We start from the raw sequence: 26,709 nt of genomic DNA on the forward strand, positions 1-26,709 counted from the left end.
GCAGGAGGCCCCATTAGCTAAAGCGGTGCTTCAGGTTAAGAACAGTTTCAGGTTAAGAACAGACCTCCGGAACGAATTAAGTTCTTAACCCGAGGTACCACTGTACAAATTAGGACTGGTACCACCAAATCTGAGAGAATGTCAGGATTATTAATAGAGTCAAGGAAGCTATTAGAGGCAAAAGGCCTTCCTTTAAAAAATGAAGGTCTTGCTTAAATGAGGAAAGCAAGAAAGGAATTTGAGGAGCACATCACTAAAAGCATATTTTAACAACAACATCCTTAGATATAACAGAAGTAGGAAACAGATGGAGGGGGTAGCTGGACTGAGGGGAACAGTTGTGGCAAGAGATTAAGTTCTAAATTTCATTAACAAATTAAATATGAAGCAAATCACTAGGTCTGGATAGTATCCACCTGAAATAATACTTAATTCAAATGTGAAGCTGCTTGTGTTCTTTCTCTCTCTGTCTCTCTCTCGTCTAAGATTGGCCTGCATAAAGGAAACTACCTTATAAAACTTTTCTTCAAACTGAAGCCTATTAAAAGTTAAATGGATTGAGGATAATGTTTAAAATCTTAGATACCCCATGGAAATTCATTCTTATGACACCTGGTTTTATATTAAAAGCTCAAGAAATGTTTAAGACTGGAGATGATTAGAACAGAATATTGGAGAAGGAAGAGTTCAAAGGTCACCTAGGCATTATGAGAAAGGACCACTTTCATACCCATCACCTGCAAAACTGCCTATCCAGAACACAACAGGTCTTAAAAGTTCATTAGCAAACAATGCCTGAAGAGCAATGAGCTCCATTTAACCACTTTGGCTATGGGCAACCAATATTCATGAGACCTTGTTGCTTTTGAGGTCAAGGATTCTGCCAAGGAGAGCATCTGTCTACTTAACATTTTTTCCTCCCCTCAAATTGTTGTTTTCTTAAGGCATCTTGACATTATTCTCAAAAGAAAAGTCAGCAAACCACAGTTATTTTTGCTAACAAAAACATTTCCTCCATAGGCCAGGGAAAGCTTGAAGGGAATAAAAGCAGAGTTCATCTATTTTAAAACAATGGATAACGTTGCCAGCAAGCATATTTTAAATGCACAAGTTAACGTAGTTCATGAGTAACATTTCAAACAACACAGTAGCAACGGTCTCCTTATTTCAGTGCTATTAAGTCATTTGTGCACATCGAAATGCCTACTGAAATTTCCTTTCTTAGGCAAGCATCTATTAAAGACACCACCATGGGAATGGAAGTTAATAACCCTATCAATTGCATAGAAAAATCTCTACTTTATAAGCATTTCGTGGGGGTTTTTAACCACTTTATGAAAAACAAAATTTCAATCAAGCAATGTACAAATTTTAATAAATAAGAACCATCTGCACTATACATTTAAAGTAGTATCATGGCTTCCCTCCAAAGAATCCTGGGAAGTACAGTTTGCTAAAGGTGCTGAAAATTGTTCAAAGATTCCCAGAGTTTTCTGAGGAGAGGAATTGACTGTTAAACCACTCTGGGAGTAACCACCTGTCCTGCTCCTCTCCCCTAACCAATAGGAGCTGAGGGGGAAAGTCCATGTATTCGTTTGCAGCTGATCTTTTACTTCCTGCCACAATCACTGTGAATTTCTTGTTTGCTTATATAAATGGCTCTCAGAGAATTTTTCAACAAATCACATGCCACATCTGGTTCACAAACAAATCTAACCACCCATAGCACACTTCCAGTTTACTTATTCGCACACAATTTGGTTGTCATTGCTGCACTTCAGTCTTCTAGAAGCTACAAAAAGTCTGATAAATGATAGGATATTGCAAAGGAAAATGCAGGATATCCTCTACTAGCTGGCAATATAACCATGAAAATATTAGGAAGAGTGCTCAGCCTGGTAGTTCCCTTACACTATGTGCAACAGGTGATCTGTTTTCATCATGATGACTTACCTGAGATCTTATCTGGGCACATACCCTTTGAGAAAGATTTTTTCTATGCTGGCTCCTACTGTTGTCAGCCCATGTCAAACAGGCCATGACCATCTACCTCCATAGCAAGATTGTGCTTTTGGCCCACTACTGCAAAACCCCCAAAAGCAATGAGGGACAGCAGATCTCATGAATGGCTCACCAAAGGGAGAAAACAAATATGACAAAATTACAGGAAAGCAGATTCTGACTAAACATCAGGAAGCACTTTCTGACAGTAAGAGCTGTTTGACAGTGGAACAGACTCCCTTGGGATGTTGTAGATTCTCCTTCACGGGCGGTTTTTAAGCAGAGATTGGATGGCCACCTGTCATGGCTTTAGTTGAGCTTTCTGCATTGCAGGGGGCTAAGTTAAATGAGCCTCAGGATCTCTTCCAACTCTATGATTCTATAATAAGGACACTTACCCAAACAGTGGCCTAAGAACTAGCATATTTATTCCCCTACCCAGTCAATTTTCTTATAGCATAATTATACTCAGAAAATGAGCTGACGCTTAGTTTTGGGGTGATGAAAAGAACACTTATCTGCTGCTTTTAGAAAAGGCATTTTCTTTCTTTGTTGTGGATTATTGTTACACGGGTGGGTTGTGTTTTTTTAAAGAAAAATCAAAGCTCAGGAAATAAAAATGCTAAAACCTTGAACAATCATGCAAATTACCAGGAGATGGACGCTGCTGCAATATCTAATTAATGCTCTGGGAACTCATGTCACTTCTAGTTAATTTCAAGTACTTGAGAAAGAAAACATGCTTTCTGGTTTTCACGCTTCTGTGTTTTGTAGATCCCCTTCAAATTGGTATCTAAATGGGTAAGCTCGCTTAGCCTTGGGACTAGTAATTGCAAGCCAAAGTGGAGACACTTGGGTAAAATGTCTTTTTTCTTTCTCAAGAGCTGTAGAAGTTTTGGTTAGGTTTTTTAAAAAAACCACACACCAATCAATCGAGCCTCCAAACCCCATTGAGTCACACCATTGGTCCATCTAACCCAGCCCAGTACAGCTGAGTGGCAGCAGCTCACTGTAATGTTTCAGGCAGCGGCTTCTCCCACTACACCATTCCTGAGCCACAAACCTTCAGTAGCAATGGCCGTGCTGTGTCCTCTCCCTTTCCCTCCTTTAAAATGGCTGCTTTGGCCACATGGCAAGGGATGAAAGGGAGGAAGCCTCTCTTGTCTCTCTCTGCCTCCTCTTCAACCATTTCCAGAATTCCCGAAGGGGACGGGATAGTCATCACTGCTGGAACAAAACCCTGTCGTTGCTCTGAGGATCATGAGGTCAAGGATTTGGAGGAAGCATCGGGTGGGGGAATTGCCCTTTTCACCAATCCCAGATGATTCCACTTTCTCAGAACCCCCTCTTCACCATAAGCCCATCTTGCTACCACTTCCTGAGCCTGTAAAAGTCATGCTGCTATCCTCTGGGTCCAACTACTCTGGCCCAGAAAACATGAACTGCACTGCACTGTTAGAGCCAATAGCTGGTGAAGCCGCAAGTCTTCTCCCAACAGAGGCAGGGCTAGGCACCCAGAACAAACTGAAGGCCTATTTTGGTATCCACCTGAAGCTGTCATGTTATGGCATTAACATTTGAGCCTGCTGGCATGAATCTCCAGAACAATCTGGGGTTCAACTTGGAACTTGAGCGTTGCCTTCCTTAATTTTGCCTTACTAGAACCTGACCTTCGCCTTCCCAGAAGCTGAGCTTTCTGTTGTGTGACTTTTCCTTGGTAGAACCCAAACTCTTGTCTAGAACCCCCTTCTTGAGCTGAATCACCATCTAGCTGAGACCCAACTTGGGACAAAACACTGTCAGGTATGTGGGTTGATGGATAGGAAGGAGAAGAGGAAGTTTAATCCAAACCAAATAAGAGCCTCACCCTAAGTGCTGCAAGCCAAGGAATTGCAAAGTTTAGCAGAAGTGTCTTGCTGGGTGAGGTAGAGCTATTATACTAGCTTCCTGGTGGGTGGGTTGCTTATAAGGAGAGAGTGGTTGGCATGATGCAAACACATTGGCAGAAGCACTGGATTGGTTCCACCAGTGAGTCTGCACCATGACAACCTCCCCACTGCCTTGCCCAACAACAACAGCAAACTACCTGCTCCTGCTGCTCAGCTAGCACAGCAACTCTGCCCCGTGGTGTACCACTTCTGAAACTCAGCAACATCTTCTAGTTTGTGTTTGTTAAACAGGAAAGGTGGTGTTCAGTCCTTTCAGATAACCCAGAGAATCTCAGTCTGGAGGCAGCAATGTTTCTGAGTACCAGTTGCTAGAGACCACAGGAGGGGAGACTGCTCTTGCGCTCAGATCCTTCATGTGAGTTTTCCACAGGCATCTGGTTGACTACTTTGAGAACAGGATACTGGACTCGAGAGAGTTTGGATTTGATATCCCGCTTTATCACTACCCTAAGGAGTCTCAAAGAGGCTAACAATCTCCTTTCCCTTCTTCCCCCACAACACTCACTCTGTGAGGTGAGTGAGGCCGAGAGACTTCGGAGAAGTGTGACTAGTCCAAGGTCAGCCAGCAGCTGCATGTGGAGGAGCAGGGAAGCGAACCCGGTTCACCAGATTACGAGTCCACCGCTCTAACCACTACACCACACTGGCCATTGGCCTGATCTGGCAAGCTTTTACATTCTTAGTTTTGTTTTAATGTATATTGCAATCTTCAAGAGTTCAGAAACGTTAGGAAAATATGCAGGTAAGAGCCCATTTAAGTTGTTATTTCCAATATCAGTGAGTGCCAGTCAATAGAGCAGGGATAGGGAATCTGTTCATAAAGCTGTTGTTGGATTGGCCAGGCTGTTGGGGCTGATGTTGAAAGGAGGGTCCAACCACATCTGGAAGGCCACAGATTTTCCACTCCTGTGCTTGAGGAGAAGCTTCCTGAGAATGCAACAATTCAGCTCTGGGGCAGACTACCAATAATTGGCCCCAAACATGTACTCATATGCCATTTAGAAGAAGTAGAAAGGGCCCCATCCGCAAAGGTTTTGAATTTCAGTAAAGTTTTGGTCTGGCATTTTTGGTTTGCAAATCCAGCACTGAAGCTGTCTCCTCTGCCTCTCACATCTTATCCAGACTCTGAGTGACATTAAAAAAATCCCACCTGCAATTTCCACTCTCAGTACTTTAAAATGTCAGGGAAAGTAGATGGTCACACTAATTGTGGCCAGCTGCTACACTAGTTCCCGAGATATGAGAGTCAGGGTCCGTGTGACAAATCATCAGCATTTTAACCAAAACCTATAAACTGAAGGAACACTCTGGTTGAAGCTATACTACTGGCATAACTGCTCAGGGGAAATCAGCCCAATCGATAGTTTTAACATTAAGCAAAGCAGAGCAACCATTGACATTCAAAATAGGCAAATTGATTGAAATTTGTGAACATGCATAATGCATTTATTGCAAGGTTATTCTCTTTCACCGCAGTAAACATGTTTGTGTGTGTCTGTAAATGTCATTTGCTTTGTCTGCGTATTTTCTGGTGCGTCTAACAGCGGCTTGTGTTTAGCTGATAGATGACCGCAGCTCACAATGTCAAAAATGTGGGTGGGTGTGTATTGGCTTTGAAATAGCACCCAAATACTGTATAGAGAGCCTAGTCTTGGCTTTGAAATTATGTAGTTTTTATTGAACAACTGTGTGAGAGCTAGCAGGTTGTAGCTAATGGGAGTTGTAGTCCAAAACGTCTGGACAGCACCAGGCTGGGAGAGAGGCTGGCCGAGAGTGTTAAGTTGTGGGTGAAAAGACGACACAGCGATTCTTCAAACAGCTCTTGTTTATTCACAGGCCAGAAGAGAACTGAAGGGTTCAGTCAGCCTGCTTATATAGAGCTTCACTACAACGTTACTGTAACAACTTTCTAAAACTATCCAATCACTGAACGTCACTTTCGATCCTTCATTTGCATAACTATCTACAGTATCCCCCTGCTGGCCCAGGGTGAGGACTTCAGTACATAACAGAGAGAGTAAGCTGAGAGATGAGAACAAATTGCTACTTGAAACCCCAGATGCATATTTCAGCTCAGCTCATCATGTCCCATCATGTTTTGATGTCTATAATACATGACTAACAATGGGCTATTACAAGGCTGTTGCTAGAATTGCTGAAAGTATATGATGTGCTTAGAAATCTAGGAAGCTGCCTTATACAAAATCAGACCCTTGGGCCCAGCTACCTCAATATTGTCTACACTGACTGGCAGCCCTCCAGGATTTCGGACATGGTTCTCTTCCAACTCTACCTGGTGATGTTGTGGGTAGAACTTAGACCCTTCTGCATGCACAGCAGATGTTTTGCTACTCAACTATGATGGCTTTTTCCTCTCAAGGACTTTTACGTAGCCCTTTTTCTACACACAGCCCTTTTTCCAAACAGAGTTCCGCTTTGGAGAAAGATAGAAGTAATCCTACCAGCCCAATCCTTTTTTTAAAAAATGCTGAATGCCGCTTGTGACTCCTGGAATCCTCCCCTCAAGTTTTAACATAGGGTAGGAAGCACCGTTCAGGCAACATATCACCCAACTTGAGAAGTTTCATTCTCACCTTTCAGCCTCACAAATCCCTTCTGAGGGGCTATAGTGGCTGGTGAAGGCAGAGACCAATGAGAAGGAAAGCCAACTAATTCTGGCGTCTGTTCCTGTTGAGTTCCACAAAGGTGACACTGAGACTGAAGAGGAGGAGGAGGAGGAATCTGACAGGCAGCTCCACCCACAACAATGCAGGCGGATGGTGCCTAGCTGAGGCCTAGCTGAGCTTGGTGTGGCCGCATTCAGACTAATGGGCCAGCCTCCGTGGCTGAGAACCTGCTCAGCCTTTTAAACATTTTTCTTCCGATCCTTGAGCCTTATCCCTGAAATCGTATAAGGCAAAACATTTCAAGGGTGTTTGAGCCACATTTGTTCCTTTTATTTTCCTGAACACACACACACAAACACACACGTTTCTCCTCATAGCAACAAAACCCAAAAGGTCTCCTATGATACACAGCCGCCAAGCTACCAAGTTAATGTTGACAGTGCTGCCATCTGTTGACCAAAACAGGATACTTTTGATCCAGAACCACTCATAGAATCATAGAATTGTTGGAAGGGACCCCAGGGGGTCAACTTGTCCAACAAATCTCAGCTAAACCATCCACAACAGATGACTATCTAGCCTCTGCTTAAAAGCCTCCAAGGAAGGGGAGTCCACCACCTTCTGATGGAGTCTGTTTCACTGTCAAAAAGCTCTTACTGCCAGAAAGTTCTTTCTAATGTTTACTTATCATCTCCTTTCTTGTAACCACTGGTTTGGATCCTAGCCTCTGGAGAAGGGGAAACAAGCTTGTGCCGCTTCAAGTGACAGTCCTTTAGATATCTGAAGGTGGGTATCATATCTCCTCAGTCTCCTCTTATCCAGCCTAAACATTCCTAACTCCTTCAACCGTTCCTCATAAGGTTTGGTTTCCAGACCCTTGATCATCTTGGTTGCCCTTGTCTGCACACACTCCAGCTTTTCAACAACCTTCCTAAATTGTGGTACAGTGGTACCTCGGGTTACAAACTCTTCGGGTTACAAACGCTTCAGGTTACAGACTCCGCTAACCTGGAAGTAGTACCTCGGGTTAAGAACTTTACCTCAGGATGAGAACAGAAATCGCGCGGCAGCAGTGGGAGACCCCATTAGCTAAAGTGGTACCTCAGGTTAAGAATGGTTTCATGCTAAGAACGGACCTCCGGAACAAATTAAGTTCTTAACCCGAGGTACCACTGTACCCAAAATTGGACACAGTATTATTCCAGGTGTGGTCTAAGGGAAAATGCTCTGTACTTTATAGAGAAACATTTAATCTCTGTCCCCCATTTGTTCAGATATAAACAAAGGCTGCATACTAAGTTTAAAATCTTAACATTTAAAAGTTATATTCAGATTCCCTGTGGAAAGCACATTCTTATCCTAATTTTTATTTTAAAAAAACCCTTTAAAGCCATTTTGGAAGCTGCATCTTATCAGCTGTGTGTGCATTTATAATCCATTGTGCCTTATCTGCTACTTTACTGCGGTGCATTATTTTATGATTTTCTAGCTGCTTTCGTTGCTCTTCTCTTTCTTTCTTTAAAAACTTGCAGTCTATCCTGGGAGGGCATATGGTGCAGGACAGAAATTAATACAATGAACAAATAAACAGGCAGAAAAATTCCAAAAGCAAGGAAGACGAGCAGAGGTGTGTTCATGTACAGACATTAACAAAGAGAGAATAGGAGAAGGAATAGTTAATGAAATCATGTGAGCTTGGTTTCCAGGTTTGTTATCAGAAATGAGAACAACTAAGAAGGAAAGCAGAGCAAATGCTTCTTTATCAAGCAGAGATAAGAAATAAAACAGCAGCATAGTAGGGTTTATCGAGACTGTAGGTGGAAAATATAGGGCTGCAATTGGTGCTGGTCCTGCTCAGGCCTCATCTGCACTATACATTTAAAGCAGTATCATGCCACTTTAAACTGCCATCCCCCCCCCCAAAAAAAAAAATATTGGGAACTGTAGTTTATTAAGACCCCTGTTCCCTTCACAGAGTTGCAGTTCTGAGTGGTTTAACTGTCAATCATTCTGTCTGTGGAAGTGCTGCTTGGAGACTGTGGCTAAGAGTGCCTTTTAGCAGCCTAGGCTGCACTAGGGATGGCGAAAAAACTCAATTCAATTTGGATTTAAAGGCAAACATATCAAATGTGCAGTTTCTGAAACAACACTTAAACTGAAACGCAGCTCACAAAGGACCGCCAGTTCGTTGTTATATAAAACAGTCTTTATTGAAGCTCAGTTTAGCTTTTACATCCGCGGCGCGCAGCTCTACGTCTCAAACTCTAGACCGCCGAAGCTCCGTCTGAGTCTCCTCCCCCCAGACACCAGTTTAAGACTCTAGCCTTGCTCCACCTCTTCCTCTGCTCTCTTCTCCTCTGGGCCCACCTGTCCGCTGGGGTCTCGCCACTCCTAGACTCTTCTGACGCTGAGTCTCCTGAGTCCTCCCCCTCCCTCCGGCGGGCTTTAGGACCTGGTTTCCAATCCGGGCTTTCTGCTGTCCCGCGTGCCTGTACATTTGAACTTGGCGCGCGCGCCCAGCCGGCCACCTTCCTCCTGACCGTTACACTGCTCCTGTCACTGCTTCCCCCTTTGGGGAGGCTATCTGGGTCTGACCTCCCCTCTGTTCCCCCACTCTCCGATAGAGGCGTGGTCAGCCCTGACTCCTCTTCCCTCCCTGCTGGAGGAGACGCTGGCCCTGACACATGGGACTCTTCCACCCCACTACGCTCTGGTGGGGAAGCTGGTCCTGATCTCCAGCTGCTGCTTTGGGAGTCCCCGCTGGCCCCTTGCTTCTGGTGCGTCCCCCCTGGGACCCCCCTTGCCCTGACCATCGGCGCCCCCTTCTGGGAATCTTCTGATTCACTGGAGAGGCTCATGGAATCTCTCGGGTCACTGTCATTCTCCCCTCCGCTGCCCTCGGATTCTTCCCCTTCGCTCTCCATTTCCTCTCTCCCCTGTGCCTCTGCTCCTGAGCCCCTGACAGCAGCCACCCTTCAAAAATTCATACTTCCCCAGATTTTGTAATGCCGTTTCTTACTCTAGTGTGCATACAAATGTATATATTAGTAACAATAACATACAAAATACATTATACAATCATGTATATTAGGCATAATTGTGTTTATAAAAACCCCCAAAATGGATAGAATTGCCCACACATCACTGATTTATCAGCTACGGTCAGCTCGAGCATGGGTCAATAAACCATGCACATCCAGTCAAATCCAAGTTAGACTTACCTGAACACACTGCACATATAGCTGCCTCTGAAGATAGTGTTGAATGTTGCTGCTTGGTTGCTGGTGGGAGCAATTCCACACCAGTTAAACTTGTTATTACCAGGTACATTTTGAAGTGCTGCTTTCAACATTTAAGGGCCTACGCAAACAGGTGGGGACTGGGCTATTTGAAGCACCTGCCTCAGAGGCCCTGCTCGTGTGAAATCAATCCAGTGAAATCATGTGAAATCAATCCAGTTTCAAGGCACAAGAGACAGGGCCTTTTCTGCACTGGCTCCCAGACTGTGGAACTCTCTCCCTTTTGTAGTACAGGGTCTCTTAAAAGTTATGGATTTTTGAATGGCTATTGCTCACCCTCATCTGCTCCAAAACTATGTCAATGCACCTGTTCAGGGGTTCCACAGCATCTCCATGCTTTATGAATGAAATGAGAGGCAGGAGTGGGCGTTGTCTGCATGACACTGAAACCCCAACCTCCAGGTGACTTCTCCCAGCAGTTTCATGTAGGTGCTAAAGAGCAATGTGGACAGAATAGCCTACTATTGAGGCACACCACAGACTCAAAGGCATGAAGCAGAGCTGGAGTATGTACCACTTTCCTAGTACCATCTTGTTCACCATTGTCTATACTGACCGGAAGCAGTTCTGAAGGGTTTGGGGCAGGAGTCTTTCCTTGCCTTTCTGGAGATGTGGGGATCAAGCTTGGGGCATTCCGCATGCAAAGCAGAAGCTCTTCCACTGAGCTACACCCCTTCCGCAAAAGCAGCGTTGCTGCCGTGATATGGAGAAGTTGGATGCCATGACCCAGTCACATTGGACTGGAGTTGCAAGGCAGAAATGATAGCTCCCAGGAAGTTCAAAAACAGCAAGTATTGATGTAGTGACAAGGAAGATCACTTAATGTACATGTCCTTCCGCTCTACCAGCAGAAACTCATTGCAAATAATCAAGGCTTCCTGGAGTTTTGGAGGAAGTGGGGAAAGGGCTAAAATCCCAAACCAGTATCTGAATTTTCTGCTGAACAATGGAGAACTAACATGGCTGTTTGAAGGCGGAAACATGTCAGTTAGCTTAAGCTGGTGATGTCTTAAAAATAAACCTTTAGAACTGACAATAGCCTGGTTGTGTCTCAAATAGCTTAAGACTCTGTTTAAGTATTTCTTGTTCCACTGAAAGATGGTTTTGAAGTTTAGAACCAGGCATGTATTTGAAAGGTGTAATCCTTTTTTACTTTTGGAACACAGATTTAGTAATTGGAGCTGGAGTAAATGTACGCATAAATGTCTCATTTTTGTCAGTTGTTTTCCTTTAATAAAAGAAACCACAATCTGCACTTTTGATGTAAGCCTGCTTCCCACCAGTTCTCTGAAAACAATAAAGAGACCCCATTTTTTTCATAGCTGATTTCCTGGTAAAGAGAGCACAGAATGCTTGAACACAGACAAAATGGTTTCTCTAACAGTTTTTTTCATTCTTTCTTTTCTGCTTCTTTCCTTCATTACTCTCTCTTCTCTCCCTGTTCCCTCCCTACAGTACTGCAGTTATAAATACAGAATGATAGGTAAAGGACCCCTGACCATTAGGTCCAGTCGTGGCTGACTCTGGGGTTGCGGCGCTCATCTCGCTTTACTGGCTGAGGGAGCCGGTGTACAGCTTCCGGGTCATGTGGCCAGCATGACTAAGCCGCTTCTGGCGAACCAGAGCAGCGCACGGAAACGCTGTTTACCTTCCCGCCAGAGCGGTACCTATTTATCTACTTGCACTTTGATGTGCTTTCGAACTGCTAGGTAGGCAGGAGCAGGGACCGAGCAACGGGAGCTCACCCCATCGTGGGGATTCGAACCGCTGACCTTCTGATTGGCAAGCCCTAGGCTCTGTGGTTTAACCCACAGTGCCACCCGCATTCCTTATGCAGAATGATATTCTGCATTATATATGAGTCTTTTTGTTACACTCCTGAGTCTGTTTGTCCAGGAGACAATTGTTATTGATAGCTTGTTGTAAATAATCATCTCCTAAACTCATGACTATTAAATGAAGGTGTTTGGGGGTCATTAGTCCACCCCCCCTTTTGTTTTAAAGTAGTGTCATTTTGCAGAGCTATTAACAGTCTGTGAAAGCCAACTCTCCAGTTCCTTGATGTTATACTGCCTCCTGTCTATCAGGCTGAAGAGGGTTGATGGAAACTATAGAACCAATTAAAACAAGACCGTAATGATAGACTTTGTTCAATACTCTATTAAAGAAAGCAGAGCGGCTGCCAGGCCTGTAGAGATCAAAGATTTCTTTTCAGTTTGCATGCAATTCCACTTCTGTAATTGCTTGGAGACCATTCGGCTGCAAGCAAATGCTGTCTGTATTAGCTTGAAATGTCAGCAGCAATGAAAACATCATCAGAAATATACAAACATTCAGCTTTAGGTCAGTAGGACTCTCAACAAATGTGCTTACTTATGCAGCAGGTCTGCCTTCTCCAACTTAGCTGTTGGATTTAAACTCTCATCCTCCCACCAGCATTCAAGGTCAAAAGCTAATGGGGTGGTCAAGCAATATTATATATGTATTTTACCCAAAGATGCAAAGATTGCCAGCGTGTACAAAGTATTCCTATTTATTTATTTATAAATTACACTGGCTTTGAGGATAAGCATTCAAAAGGCAGCTGACAACACACCAAGGCATGCCAAGGCTATAAAATGCACCAAAGCAAACATAAACTCACTAACTAGACTAAAACAGGAGTGGGTAGGTCCACAGTACCTTGGGGGTTAATCTGTCAAGGGGCACATGCTGGTAGTGGGTGGAGTCAGAACCAAGAATGGATGATGTGCCCCTTCTCTGTTTCTCTGTGTTTGTGTGTGATTCCTTTTCTCCCCCTCCTCATTATACACATGAAATTAGCCATAGGTTAATTTTCCAGTTCATCAGAGAATACCACCCCAAGAGCAGTTTAAAATTGTACAAATGTTGCATATATTAAATCAGGAGTGAGGAACCTCCAGCCCAGTCCTAATTAGGCCCATCAGGGATCCTAATTCGGCTCACAAAGTGGTTTTCCCAAGCCACAACCACTTGTCTCATGTTTGGTGTCACATAGGACCCCGGTTGTGCAGGAATCTCTGAACAGTTATGGAACAGAACTCCTCTCTCATTCCTATGCACAGCTTTGTGAAGTGTGGCAATGGTGAGGATTGCCTTTTGTCATAGTGATGGGCAGTGCTTTTTTTTTTAAAAAAAAATATTGTTTAGGGTTACTCTCATTTTCCTACTCACATTGAAATACTGCCCTGTAATGAGGCCTAACTTAAGATTCACAAAATGTTTAGGGGTATGGGTACCCCTGTGTACCCCCAGGAAAAAGCACTGGTGATAGGTGAGACACCTTCATCCCCATTCCTGTTTGGCTCAGTCTTTCTGAGCTTCCTTGAAACTTTGGACAAAGCTCAATGTTGTTGTTTGCTTTGGTGTGTGTGTGCATTCTTTTCAAGTTATTGTCCTCTGGGAGTCATAGCTTGTAAGTTATGGCACACGATGACACTTTTCAGTGTGTGTGCACACAGACGCCAAGCCTGACCATTGGGCTGGGAACCTCTGGCCTTCCAGATGTTGAGACTACAAATCCCTGCCTGTAGGTCATGCTTACTGGAGCTGATTATTACTATTATTATTAATTACCTGCCTTTCACTGTTAAGGCGGGTTAGGGCATTAAAACACAATGTATTAAAAGCACACACACACCCACACACCCCGGAACTGTAATTTTCCCGAGCTGCAATTCCCAGCACCCTGAGCAAACTACAGTTCCCAGGACGTGGGGTGGGTGGGCGCCTGCGTTGGACGTGCTTTTAAAGCACGAACCATAGACAGCCCATTCTCTTTCCGGGCACAGCGTTACTCGCTGCCAATCCAGCAGATGCCGCCCTCGGCCCGCGAAAGAAACGCAGCTCAGGCGCTTGGCTTCTCCGTATCAGCGAGGCTCCACCTCTTCCCTTTCCCCGCCTGCAGGAAGGAAGAGCCGGGCGCGGCGCGGTCTTCGGTTCTTGCTGCGCGCCCTGCGCTCGAAGTATGTTTACCCCGATCCCAGCCGGTTACTTTTGCTTCCTGGGGGGGCGGGGGGGGGGGGCTTTGCCGGTGCCGCTCCTGAAGCCTCTCCAGCAGAGAAATAGACCAGGAGTTCCCAAGGGCAGGTGCCTTGCTGCCCACGCGGCTCTTGCCGAGGGGAGGGATCGGATCCTGCTCTTTCCCTCATCCTGTTCCCATCGCCCCGTGGGAATTCGCTTCCCCGAGTTAATGGGAGGGCACGCAATGCCTTAGAGCAGGCTTCCTCAACCTCGGCCCTCCAGATGTTTTGAGACTACAATTCCCATCATCCCTGACCACTGGTGCTGCTAGCTAGGGATCATGGGAGTTGTAGGCCAAAAACATCTGGAGGGGCGAGGTGAGGAAGCTTTCCTGAGACCCAGCCAGACCATTTGGGCGTCTAATCTCTAACTTTGGCCACACCAGCCTTTCCCAACCAAGATGTTTTGAGCCATGGCTAAGGGTACCCAGTTGAGGAGAGGTGGTCTGTTCTGGGCTGCTGCCCTCAAAATACTTGCAGAATATATCAAGGATGCTCCTGAGGCCTTATTGCCTTCTGCTCTTCAAGGTGAAGGGGATTAAGGTTGGGCAGCTGGTTTATAAACAGAAGTGCTGTATTATTATTATTATTTTTAAAAAAATTAAGCAGCCCACTGTATATGATACCGATTCTCCTGAAGACTTGCTTGGCTAGGAGAAAGCTACCCCTGGTGGACGTCTGCCTCCTAGGCAGCTGTTAATTTATTGCTGGCATATATTGAGAACAACGTGTGATGCCGTGGCTAGATTACAGAACTGAGACTGGAGAGCCAGGTTCAAATTTGTATTCAGCCCTGAAGCTCATTGGGCGAAGTTACATATAAAATGGGTGAGGAATGAACTGTTGCAAGCCACCCTGGTGGAAGGGTGGGTTAAAAATGCAATTACCGTAAGTAGATGAAATGAAAAATAAAATCAGAGGTGTTGTGGGGCATGGAGTCTGGCAAGTCTACTGTAAGTGACAAATCTTTAAAACTGAGGTGCTTGCTTTATTGTGCTACTTTTGTTTATGTAAACATCCCATATATTGAGCAGAACTAGTTATGGTTAGTTTCCAGGGCAGGGGTTGCTTGTTTGTTTATTTAGAAATCCAGAATTCAGGAAATGGTGTGTGGTATATTTATTGCGGGTGGCATAATACATCTTTTCCATTCATACGCACATTTATGTCTTGGCCTTGGCATAATAACTCTGCTGTAGTGGTTAGAGGGTTGGATTAGGACCTGGGAGACCAGGGTTCAAATCCCCACTCAGCCATGAAGCTCACTTGGGTGACCCTGGGCCAGTCACAGTCGCTTTGGTTGACCTACCTCACAGGGTTGTTGTAAAGATAAAATGGGAAGGGGGGGGGAATCATGCCTTGAGCTCCTCTGAGGGAAAGCGCCATATAAATGCAATAATTAAATATAAATCACTAACTTAGGTGGTGAGAAAATAGAGTGAAGCTGACATGGGGCAACTGCTATTTTTTTAAAGTGAGAGATTTTGGCTAGGAACAATTGTACAGTGGTACCTCAGGTACCACTGTACAATTGGGACACAGGTGGCGCTGTGGGTTAAACCACAGAGCCTGGGACTTGCCGATCAGAAGGTCAGCAGTTCGAATTCCCACGACGGGGTGAGCTCCCGTTGCTCGGTCCCTGCTCCTGCCAACCTAGCAGTTCAAAAGCTCGTCAAAGTGCAAGTAGATAAATAAGTACCGCTCTGGCGGGAAAGTTCGCTCTGGTTCTCCAGAAGCGGCTTAGTCATGCTGGCCACATGACCCTGAAGCTGTACACCGGCTCCCTCGGCCAATAAAGCGAAATGAGCGTCGCAACCCTAGAGTCAGTCATGTCTGGACCTAATGGTCAGGGGTCCCTTTACCTTTACCTCGGGTTATGAACTTTACCTCGGGTTGCAAACTTTGCCCCAGGATGCGAACGGAAATCACATGCTGGAGGCCCCATTAGCGAAAGCGCGCCTCAGGATAAGAACAGTTTCAGCTTACGAACAGACCTCCAGAATGAATTAAGTTCATAACCAGAGGTACCACTGTATCCTCTTTCTGGTCTTTATTGCTGATAAGCCCACATATCAAAGAAATATGGGGTCTAGGTAACATTTTAATTTCCAGTTAAGAAAGCATTGCATTCTGTCTGTCCTACCCTTCCTCTTTTATGTCTTTCAAAAATGAAAGACAAGCAAATGACCATAAATATGGTAATATCCTAGAAGACAATGCAACCAACCTAACTACATTTACTAATCAGATATCTGCCAGTCTTTTGAGGTGTTCGTCGCTACAGTTCATCCTTTAGGCTGCACTCCAGTACCCAATTTCCTGTGAATAAATCCTGTTGAACACACCAGGGCTTACTTCTGAGTAGACATACATAGGATTGTGCTTGTGTGAGTCAGATTTCCAGTGCCAGTGTTTCAGTAGCCTGAACTACTTGCCCCTCCTCAAAGCTAACAAGCAAAATGAGTTACCCAAATACATATCTGCACACTTGCCCCTCCCTCCCAAAAAGTGTGTGACATATTGCATGGTTCAACTTTTCTTTATGCAAAATTTGGGTCACTTTGGTCCTGGTTTTCCTTTTAAATACATGTTATGTGCAGTCATGTCATGCTGAGATGAACAGAGTTAACTTTTCTGACACAGTAAATGAAATCTGTACAGGATTTAAAGCTGTACAGGGTTTAAATTGGCGCAGCTGTTGGACGTAGCAGTTTCAGAGCCAGCCACTCATGCACGCTTGGGGATTTGCATGCATGCGATAATTGATTACATTTACCATCAGAATTAACTTGTGCAGAAATGCAGGGTAAGGCTGAATGTTGAGGCAGAACAGAGTTTCTTAGAGCCTCCATTCCTTTAGATTTAAATCCCAAGCATTAACATACAGCAACCACTTAGAAGATGAATCAGATTTTTCTAGCAATGCTAGCAATTATAGAAATCATAATGGTGAATGAAAGTCCACCACTCTGTGTGGTTTTTCTGTTTTTATGTCAACAAAAAGTTGACATTTGGGTGAGGAAGTCCACTTCTCTAGTCTGAGGAAAAAGGTCAGAGACTTCTGATGTCTGCATAATCTAGAGTAGATAGAGCTTTTAAATTGCCTTAGTGACTTTGTTTACTAGTAAAATGCTACTTTCTGCAGTTTATGCTGGAGGAGTTCTTCCAATTTGTTACAAATTTGTTCCTCTTTTCTTAAACCAAATCCCTTGTTCTCCTCATGGTGGCTGAAACAGATTAGCAATCTGAACCCTTTCTCCATCCCCGTTAAGCACAGCCAAGACTTCGTAACCCACAATTCCACTTCTCAGGAATGTGGTGGTTTCCCCATAAAGCTACAGAACACGTTCCCTTGCCAGGGTCATGAATTCCTGAGAGGCCCCATGTTGGTGTTTATGGTTTTGCAACAGTGGCAGTCAGCTGGGATGAAGGAAATGTTGCTTAGAGGAAGGATTAAGTGTGTAAAACACTGAGAACTTTTGCCACTGGGTTAATTGCACGTGTATTAAAGTGTTCTGGCAGAGCAGATTCCCTTAATATTTTGTGAGGTATCCTGGCTTCAGCCACCAAGAGTGGACAAAAACTGCCCTTATCAGCTTCTTGCCTTTATGGCCCTGTATCACCTTTTTGTCTGTCTGAACTTGAGGAGGATACTCTAGGACAGGGATTCCCAAACAGAATTCCATAGACCACCAGTTGTCCGCAAGCTTCATTCAGGTAGCCCACAGCATCTGTGTAGAAATGCAATTAAAATCATACAGCATCTAGCACAATGTACTACAATACCTACCACAGGTAAAAACAAAAAACAGCCTCAGCAACTGGCGGGGGGCGGGGCGGCGACAGATGGGAAGTTTGGGATCCACTACTATAGGAAACTCATTGATCTGGTCTTCTGTGAGGTGCATATCCCTGCAGTCATCATCTAAGGCCCTTTGTGTGCCTCCACGAGTGGTCCAGAGGGCGGCAATACGAAAACAGGCCTTTTCTGCAGTGGCTCTCCGTTTGTGGAATACTCTCCCCTGAGAGGCTCACCTGGTGCCTTAGTTACATACCTTTAGGTGCCAGGCAGAAACATTTTGTGAGTAGTCCAGTATACCTGAAGGAGCGTCTCCACCCCCATCATTCTGCCCGGACACTGAGGTTCAGCGCTGAGACTTTCTGGCGGTTTCCTCCCTGCGAAAAGCGAAGTTACAGGGAACCAGGCAGAGGGCCTTCTCGGTAGTGGCGCCCACCCTGTGGAACGCCCTCCCCTCAGATGTCAAGGAAATAAAAAACAATCTGACTAGAAGATCTCTGAAGGCAACCCTGTATCGGGAAGCTTTTAATGTTTGATGTTTTATTGTGTTTTTAATATTTTGTTGGGAGCCGCCCAGGGTGGCTGGGGAAACCCAACAAAATGGACAGGGTATAAATAATAAATTATTATCATTATTATTCCTCTTCTCCCAGGCCTTTGGCTAATTAAACAATCTATGGCCTTTTAAACTGTGAGGGTTTTAGTTTTTGTTTGTTGTTACGCTATGTATTTTTTGTGGTTTTTTTATACTGCAGTTTTATATATTGTGATCTTCCAGTGAAGGGCAGTAAAGAAATTTAATACATAATAATAAGAATCCACATGGGACCAGATAATATTTTCATTTACATTAGGGTGTTGTTGGATTCTATCAGCTCCCACCCTGGATTTATAAAATAAACTCAGACAAGCAGCAACCCCAGTTCATACAGTTTTGGTGCCACCTTGTGACGGAAATCAACACACAGTGGCTTCAACAACCAGCAGCTGTTCACAAATTGAACTTTTGAGTCCACAGGTATGTTGGCTCCCGTCAAGCTGCCAGTTTGTCAAAATGCAAAATGAAAAGTGGAAAACATTTGCCCTTGTCTGAAACAGCTCTGCATATAACTGGGACAGTTCAGAGGTGATTCGTTTAGATTTAGGCAGTCAGTCTATTAATAAAGATGTTTGGTGGGTCGTCAGCTAAGCTTTACTCAGAGTAGAACCCATTGAAATCAATGGACGTAATTTAGTGTTCATTAACTTCAGTCGGTCTACTCTGAGTCAAACTTAGTTGAATGCCACCCTAAGAATAGTCAGGAAACAGGAAAGGCAAATACAAAAGACTCTGTATCCTAAATGTGGGAAAGGAACCTTGTTATACTTATAACAGCGACCTTGCCAGAGACCAGATGTGTCATATTAAAGAAATTCAATGAGCATGTATAAACTATGAGAGACATGGACAAACTTTAAAAGAGCTGGAGCATGGGAAACAGAACGGTTTGGGACATACAAAATGGAACTGGAGCTTAATGTGCTACAGATCTGCAGGCTCAGAGTACAGCAGAATCTCTGCAGTCTTCTGTTAATAATCACCGCCAGCTTAGTATTCCTGTAGGTTTTTTCTGCTTCCCTTGAAAACTAGGGAGAATGACTGTAAATTCCATCTCCTTAGCATCTTTGGGCCTGAGAAATTTCAGATCTTTTCCCATGCGAGTAGTAGTCTGTCGGCAAGGGTGTATGAACTTCCAACACCTTTTGCGGCAAAGGGTGAGTGAGTAATGATCATTCTCTCTCTCTCTCTCTCTCTTTCTTTCTTTCTTTCTCTCTCGCTCGCTCTTTCTCAGCTGTACAATTGTGCTAGCTGTGCCTTTGTGCTGCCTTGTAGTGGTGTCCTAATTTGCATTTCAGATGAATGGACGCAATCCTGATATCACTCATCTCCTTTCATTCAGATCCACTGGGCTTTAGCAATGGAAAAAATCTTGCTGCAAAAGATAATTGGAGTACCTGCTTGCACCCCATGTGGCCAGTATTGCACACCCCTCATTGTTTGTATATATGGGCACCTACTCAGAGTTAGGCCCTGGTCAGTTGGGCGATTTGAGTTGCCCCAACTACGCCGTAGTGCACTTGAGAGTATGTGCAGAACAGAAGGCCAGAATGGGGAGGGCATCAAATCTTGTCCTCATTCAGGGCTCCATATTACCAAAGTCCACCACTTAGCCTTGAACCTTCTTGCATTTTAAAGATCAAAACAAGCACCTTGAGTTGAATCTGAAAACCTAACTGGCTACAGGCTTAATTTTGTACTCCTCTCTATGTAAACATTTGATTTCTTCACCTTTTCATTTTCCTCTTGTCTTTTAGTTTGTATCGGTCGCTGGTGCACATTCCCATAGATCATGGTAAGATCCTTTCTATTTGTTGATGGTCTTTGGCATGTATCAGTTTGGTATTCAAATTGTGTGCTGCGGTACCTAAATCCACATTAATATATTGTTGTTGTTCGTTCAACACTTTTTACAAAACCTCTCAAAGCACCTTACGAAAGGTTAAAACACAGGAGAACTTCTGTATTTAGAATCCATTGTTACTAAAATTGATATTCACATATGTATAGGCTACCTTGTCAAAGGCCCTCTGAAGTGTGAGAAAGGGGAAGGAGCCAGAATAGCCTGGGTGGGATCCTTCTACCACACAGCTCTCAGTAGCTCTGGCCAAGTTGGCTGATCTCTTGCCCAATACCGCCATAGGGCTACTTACAAATCATACCGCCTTGTGCAAAGGAGGTGATGGGGAGAGACACACAACAGAGCAGCCTGTCAAGATAACCTGATTGAGGAGGCAGGCATGAAATGAGCAGGCAGGAGCATCTATCTCAGCTGCTAATTAGCCGATGACAAGCATAGAAGGCAGCTACTTCAAGCACAAGTTGTTGCTTTTGAACCCCAGTGGCATATTATTTTGTGTTGCACTTGCTTGCCTGGTCGTAAGCACCTTTGAACTCATTGGGACCATATATATATATGAATAATTTTGTAGAGTATTGTTTTTATTTTTGTGGGGGATCACAGGCACATTTTAAATTGAGAGACGGTGTGTGTGTGTGTGTGTGTGTGTGTGTGTGTGTGTGTGTGTGTTTAATGGGGAAAAGGGTTGGCCAGTGAGTCCTTCCTTAACAAACGAGCATTTTAAAGCTTTGTCTCATAATAAAGACATGTGCTCAGATTGCTTAGAATGGCTAAGCATAAAGAGGGCATCATGGCAGATTTGGAGGAAAGAGAAATGGGGCGTGAGGCGGGTGGGCCTTTGGGACCCAACAAACATTTGTTGGATTCTGTCTCTGTTTATCCCTACAGCATTTGAGTGGTGCTGCAAAACACAAATGCCTCTGGGCAGCTTGCAGCGAATAGTTGCAGTACATGGATAGCAGTTGGTTATAGAGTCCATGTTCTTCTATGTGAAGAAGTGCATGTGCTGCTGAAAACAGTTGAGTCATGTAGGTGGCGTATCTGTATGTAGAGGGATCAGAAATATAGGAGGAAAAACTCTGAGGATGGATAAAGCCCCCTCCTATATTATCAAGGAGAAGCTGAGCTCAGGCAGACCTGAGGAAGCCCAAACCTCGGAAGCCCTAACTGAGGAATCTTCCTCTCCCTTCACTCCATTGGGGCCATTTCGCAGGTTTGCCCCCAGTGTAGAATTGACAAGAAGCTGCAGCCAACGCCTATTAGAAATTAGTAACTGTGTTTGCAAACACTTGTTTGTTTGCAGCTCTGTTCCACGTATTCATGTGTCCCCCTAAATGACACTTGGCCGCTTCTTGAAGGGTAAATAAGGAAGCAGCTGGGAATAGGAGTGGGAGCAAAATGCTATTTTGGGCATAATAAATGCACAGACCTAAAACCATGAGTGTTATGTTGCATACATCTTAAGACATGAGATTCTCGAGAGAAGAGGTCTGTGAAAGGTAGCACTGCAAGCATAATACACAGTATTACCTTGGATGCCGAACCCCTTGCAAGTTGAACGTTTTGGCTCTCAAATGCTGCAAACCCAGAAGTGAGTGTTCCGGTTTGCGAACGTTCTTTGGCACCCGAACGTTCTCCCTGGCTTCCGATTGGCTGCAGGAGCTTCCTTGGTTTTGGAAGTCGAACGGACTTTCAGAATGGATTCTGTTGGACTTCCGAGGTACCACTGTATACAGCTCAGGAAGGCCATATGTTGTGATGAAGAAGATGGTGGTGGTGATGATGATGATTTGGGTTGTGTCCAATTGAGTTCCTCCACTGATGGAAGGCTCTTTGATCCAGTGGAGGCTTCTGTGCGCCAAAAGGAGAGAGGGAGCCGGTTTCTGCATAGTGCCCCTTTCTCTGTGCCACCTGCTATACTGTTCCCCAACCTTCTGGAGCGGATTTTGAGAGGGAACTGCAGAGGAAAGCGGGGGAAAGTGAAAATCACTTTCCAGTAACAGAAACCTCATCTGGGTTACAGAGCCAGTGGAGAGACCCAATTGGAAACAGCCTGATGATGGTGGTGATGTGTAATACAATTGTTTCAACTGATGCAATGTATAATACAATTGATTCAACTGGGCTTTATAGTTCTCTCTCTCTCTCTCTCTCTCTCTCTCTCTCTCTCTCTCTCTCTCCCCTCCTCCTTTTAAATGTTTTCAAACACCTAGGCTTCTTCTTAACATTCCCTGCAGCATTCTGAGGTTTCCCAGGGTCACTTCTACCCCTTCTCCTCCTCCCCTTCCTCCTCCTCCCCTCATTCCCCCTAAAAGAAGTATTTGGCTAAGCATCAGAATCACAATTCTGACTACTTGAAACGATCCTTTGTGTTCCTCTCCTAAATTAACAACAGCTAGGCAAATCAGCCAGCTGTATTCCGCTTTCTTTGCTGCAGTCGCCACCAAGATCCGCTTGAGAAACAGTTTGGTTAAAAAGAACAGCTGATAATATTTTGCACTTCAGCATTGCCTTGCAGCGGAGCGGGAGTGTGTGTGTGTGTGTGTGTGTGTAAGTAAGTAAGTAAGTAAGTAAGTAAGTAAGTAAACAGCCACTCAAAACTGTTAGAACTATTGGTGATGTATCCTTAAAAATTCAGTGAGTAAAGCTAACAAACCTTATTAAAATATAGTGCAGTTGCTTTCAAAATGGATACAGTCTTGACTTGGCTATGTGACGAATTCAGAGCTGCATAGGTAAAGGTAGCATGTTAGGGAAAAGGTTAAGCTAAAGGACATTCGATGTGGGTCACTTTCAAATGCACAGCGATCCATGTACTTTTTGAGATGATAAAGTTCTGGGAGGCAATTCTACCAATATGCTCTGAATGGTAGAATCACCACCTGGCATTTTATTTTGATCCGGAATGTGGTATACAAAACCCTGAACCGAATTGATTCGGTTAGATCCAGACTTGGTAATACTTAAGAGTAGACCCACTGAAATAAATAGGGCTTCTACAGCTAAGGCTGCAATCATAACAAGGAAGTAAGCCCCATTAAATTAAACAAGAGTTGGCATGGTTACGACTGCACTGTAAGTCCTGATGTTCCCAATATCATTTTCTGAAATTTTAAATATATATAAAATTGTGAATGCGTGAACTTTTTAATTTTAAAAGTTGCATATAAAAATAATTTGGAGCTATTTGCCCTTGTTCTTAAAAGCTGGTTTCCAAAGGCCATTGGGAGCAGTCCAGTGCCATTAAAATAATGGGAATGTTGCCATTGACTTCGGTGGGATGCATATCAAGCCCATTGTTAGGGCTCCGCCCCTCCCCCACCGAAGCCTTTCAGAGATGGGCTGGGAGGGGAGGGGGAGACTTCTACTTGTATTCAAGTATGTCTGACACAAAAAAGTGCGTCCTATTAGTCCATGGGAACCAGAAAGTGAAACTAGCCATAAACAAAAGGAGACTGACCTCTTAAGACTCATTGTCAAAACTGAATGGCAAGAGTAAATACAATTAGGCTTTTGGAATTCATTTATTCTTAATAGTTTAGGGTGGAATACTCACGCGGCAGAAGTCAGTTCTGTCAAATTCTGAAGTGTTCAGGATTTTGCCTCCAAAATGTATATTCATAAAGCACGGAGACTCGGGGCTGCTTCATGACCTCAAGTTAATCTTGACAGCTTTTTCATGTTGAAATAAGAGTGCAATGTTTCTCACCATAGTAGTGAATTGGGGTTTTGGGGGGGTGCCTAGTAGGGAGGGGGTGTCAGTGCCTTGGTTCATGTTGCCTTCACTTGATGGAGGACCAGGACACCCCACACACAGATGACATGGCATGTCGTCTTCCATGCCAACGCCAATAGTTTTGAGGTCCTGTTCACATGATTTCTCTCCTTTGAAAAAGAGGGAGAGAGCAATGGTCTGCATGGGGGTCTCTTCAGTTAGAGACCCCCCAGGTCATCTGCATAGTAGAGGGGAGAGACACTAGATAACGTATAAACTGGGACTGCCTTGCTAAATCTCTTGTCAGCTTAAATGCTTGAGGGATCTCTGCATGCCATTTAGCTCTCGCCCCACCGCTGTTTAGCTATTTGAGTATCCTTTTCGGCTTAAGCAAATGGGTTGCGTTTGTGCAACCAGGTTCACAAGTGTGTGTTGACTGAGAGAGATTAATGCTTTATTGAACTGTTGCACATTGTATCTTGCTGATTAGAGATGTTTTTCTCCACGGGCAAAGAAGGTTGCACATCTGATTGATTCTTCTGTGTTAACAAATGCTGGATTTAATTGTAGGTTGCCTTGAACAGAAGAAGGTGGCCAAGGAGCAAAAGGATACTCTAGTTACATGAGTGATTCTCTTCTGGCTTGGGTGAATCAAGGGAAATGCTCTCCCTTACTTTAAGGATAGAGTTATAGTAGACACAGAGCAAGCACAACCTGTGGCCTCTTATCCACTTGGAGCTAGTGAGCTACCTGATTTCAGGCTCCTGGGGACTTCTGTCAACTTAGGTGATCTTAGGATTGGTGCAAAGCTGCCAGTGCCTTATAAATCAAAATATTTTACCAACCTCCTTAATGTGATAACACCTAAGAGCCATGTGCTTGCAACTAAGCTAATAGTAGGACAGAAAGTTGCATCGCTTTCCGAATTAGTGGCAGGAATGGGTTGCATGAATTAATAGGGAGATGGAGGACATGCTGTAGAAATAATTGATTTTTTAAATCTTTGCCCATGTTCTTAGGGGGATTCAGTGCCTCAAGAGAAGGGACCATGGTATTCCCAAAATGTCTATGCGAGATACTGGAAGCATTACAACCAAGCCATGGAGTGGATGAGCAGGCACCGAAATGCTTACAAGAAAGCCATGGAGTCCTTGTACAATCTGCCATTTCCTCCTTCTGAAAGTCTTCCCAGTGGACTCTACTCTGATTGGGATGAAGGGGAGCCCCTGAGGACCAGGTCCTATTCTGCTTTCACACGAGGAAGCCAACCCAGGCTCCCTCCCAGGTCTCAACATGCCCCTCGTAATGCCGCAGGCAGAGGGGTCATGGAAAGCGATTCCGAAACAGACTCCGAAGACGAAGGGGATATCGAGTGTGACTTGAGCAACATGGAGATCACAGAAGAGCTCCGCCAGTATTTTGAGCAAACAGAGAAGCACCGGGAAGAGCTGCGTAAGTGCCTTCGACCATGTTCCCCATGTTATTAATACAGCTACTCCCTTCTCTCTTTCTTTGATCTATAACATACATACATATATACATACATACATTTAGTGATCAGTTTTTGGCTGCCTTTTAGGACCAAGCCCTCACAAGCCAGCTTACACACATAAAAAATATAAACATGGCAATGTTTGATGAAAAATGCAAATCTCAATAAAATACAATGAAAAATAGCACTGGAAAGTAAATAACAACAAGATTACAATAAAGCGCCAGTAGCAGCTCAGCCCAGAATAATTTTTTTAAGTAAATTGAGCAATTCAGTAGCAGGTCAAACATGTCCAAGGGGCATACTTTCAAAATCCCACCTTGTCTGAGGAGCTTGGGGTGACAGAATTTGAATCCGGATCTCTCTGGTCCAAGGGTTCTAGCTCACTTAGGTTTTACTCAGAGTACACCCACTGAAATGAATAGGCCTAATTTTAATTGGTCTACTCTAAGTACGAGTAATGTTGGATTCAAGACCAAGATCGTAGTTATATACACACCATACATTCAAAGTGCTTTCGAAGCACTTTTAACAAGTCATTGGGTGGCGTTCAATGTAGCACTAAGGTGAATATTCTGCCCCCCTCTTCTCCCCATGTGTGCACCCCTAAATCTGCTCTGTGTTTTCCCACAACTGCCGGGAGCAGTTAGTTGAATGCTGCCCATAGCATCCCCCAAAGAACCCTGGGAGTGGTCATTTGCTAAGAGTGCTGTGAGTTTTTTGGAGAACCTTTAAAGTAAAGGTAAAGGGACCCCTGACCATTAGGTCCAGTCGTAACCAACTCTGGGGTTGCGGCGCTCATCTTGAGGCAAGGAAGAAGGGCTACCCCTATGCTATCCATATAATCAGTAATCAGTAATCTATATATTCAATATATATCCATATATGTTGCACATAATCAAGGCTTACAGTATATTATAATCCATTTTGAATCAAAGGGAAGCTGTGCCTTAGCTAACTGCAAACTGCTTGAAACAGCAAAGTTAGGAACCGACCTTTCCCCTATAAACATCTGTGTACCCCGGACAAGGGGAAAGACGTGAATCAGAGATTCTGGTACAAATTCCCCTCAGATACAGGCTAAATTAATCCACAGAACAGGAAGAGCAAAACCACAAAATGTCCAAGCTCCCTGTCCTGTCATAACTAGGGGAAAGGTTAGACAGAGCGTCACTGCAAGCATCGGAAAGCAGAACCAGAATCCAGTGCTTGACCAGGGTCGGGTAGCGTGACAAGAGCTTGCTGATTGGCTGATTCTCGCTGACAATATTGTGAATCCCTCATGATTGTCTTATGATCTATGATTTGCTGTGATTTGCTCAGGT

General features: G+C 44.2%; 1 protein-coding gene across 2 annotated transcripts in view; it reads left to right on the forward strand.

The window, feature by feature from the left end:
- Window positions 1-13,697: 13,697 nt before the first annotated feature.
- The window catches only part of GEMIN8 (gem nuclear organelle associated protein 8), a 45,171-nt gene continuing 32,159 nt past the window's right edge, over window positions 13,698-26,709 (forward strand). The window contains exons 1-3 of one of the 2 annotated variants that reach the window (XM_028727666.2): window positions 13,778-13,862; window positions 20,074-20,111; window positions 24,912-25,344. In XM_028727666.2, the coding sequence (XP_028583499.2) occupies window positions 20,109-20,111; window positions 24,912-25,344 (436 nt within the window). In that variant the 5' untranslated portion in view covers window positions 13,778-13,862; window positions 20,074-20,108. Of the gene's footprint in view, window positions 13,863-20,073; window positions 20,112-24,911; window positions 25,345-26,709 lie in introns of both variants that reach the window. The other variant, XM_028727665.2, reaches the window with a different exon arrangement.

Source organism: Podarcis muralis, chromosome 4 (assembly GCF_964188315.1).
Source record: "Podarcis muralis chromosome 4, rPodMur119.hap1.1, whole genome shotgun sequence".
Taxonomy (NCBI): Eukaryota; Metazoa; Chordata; class Lepidosauria; order Squamata; family Lacertidae; genus Podarcis; species Podarcis muralis.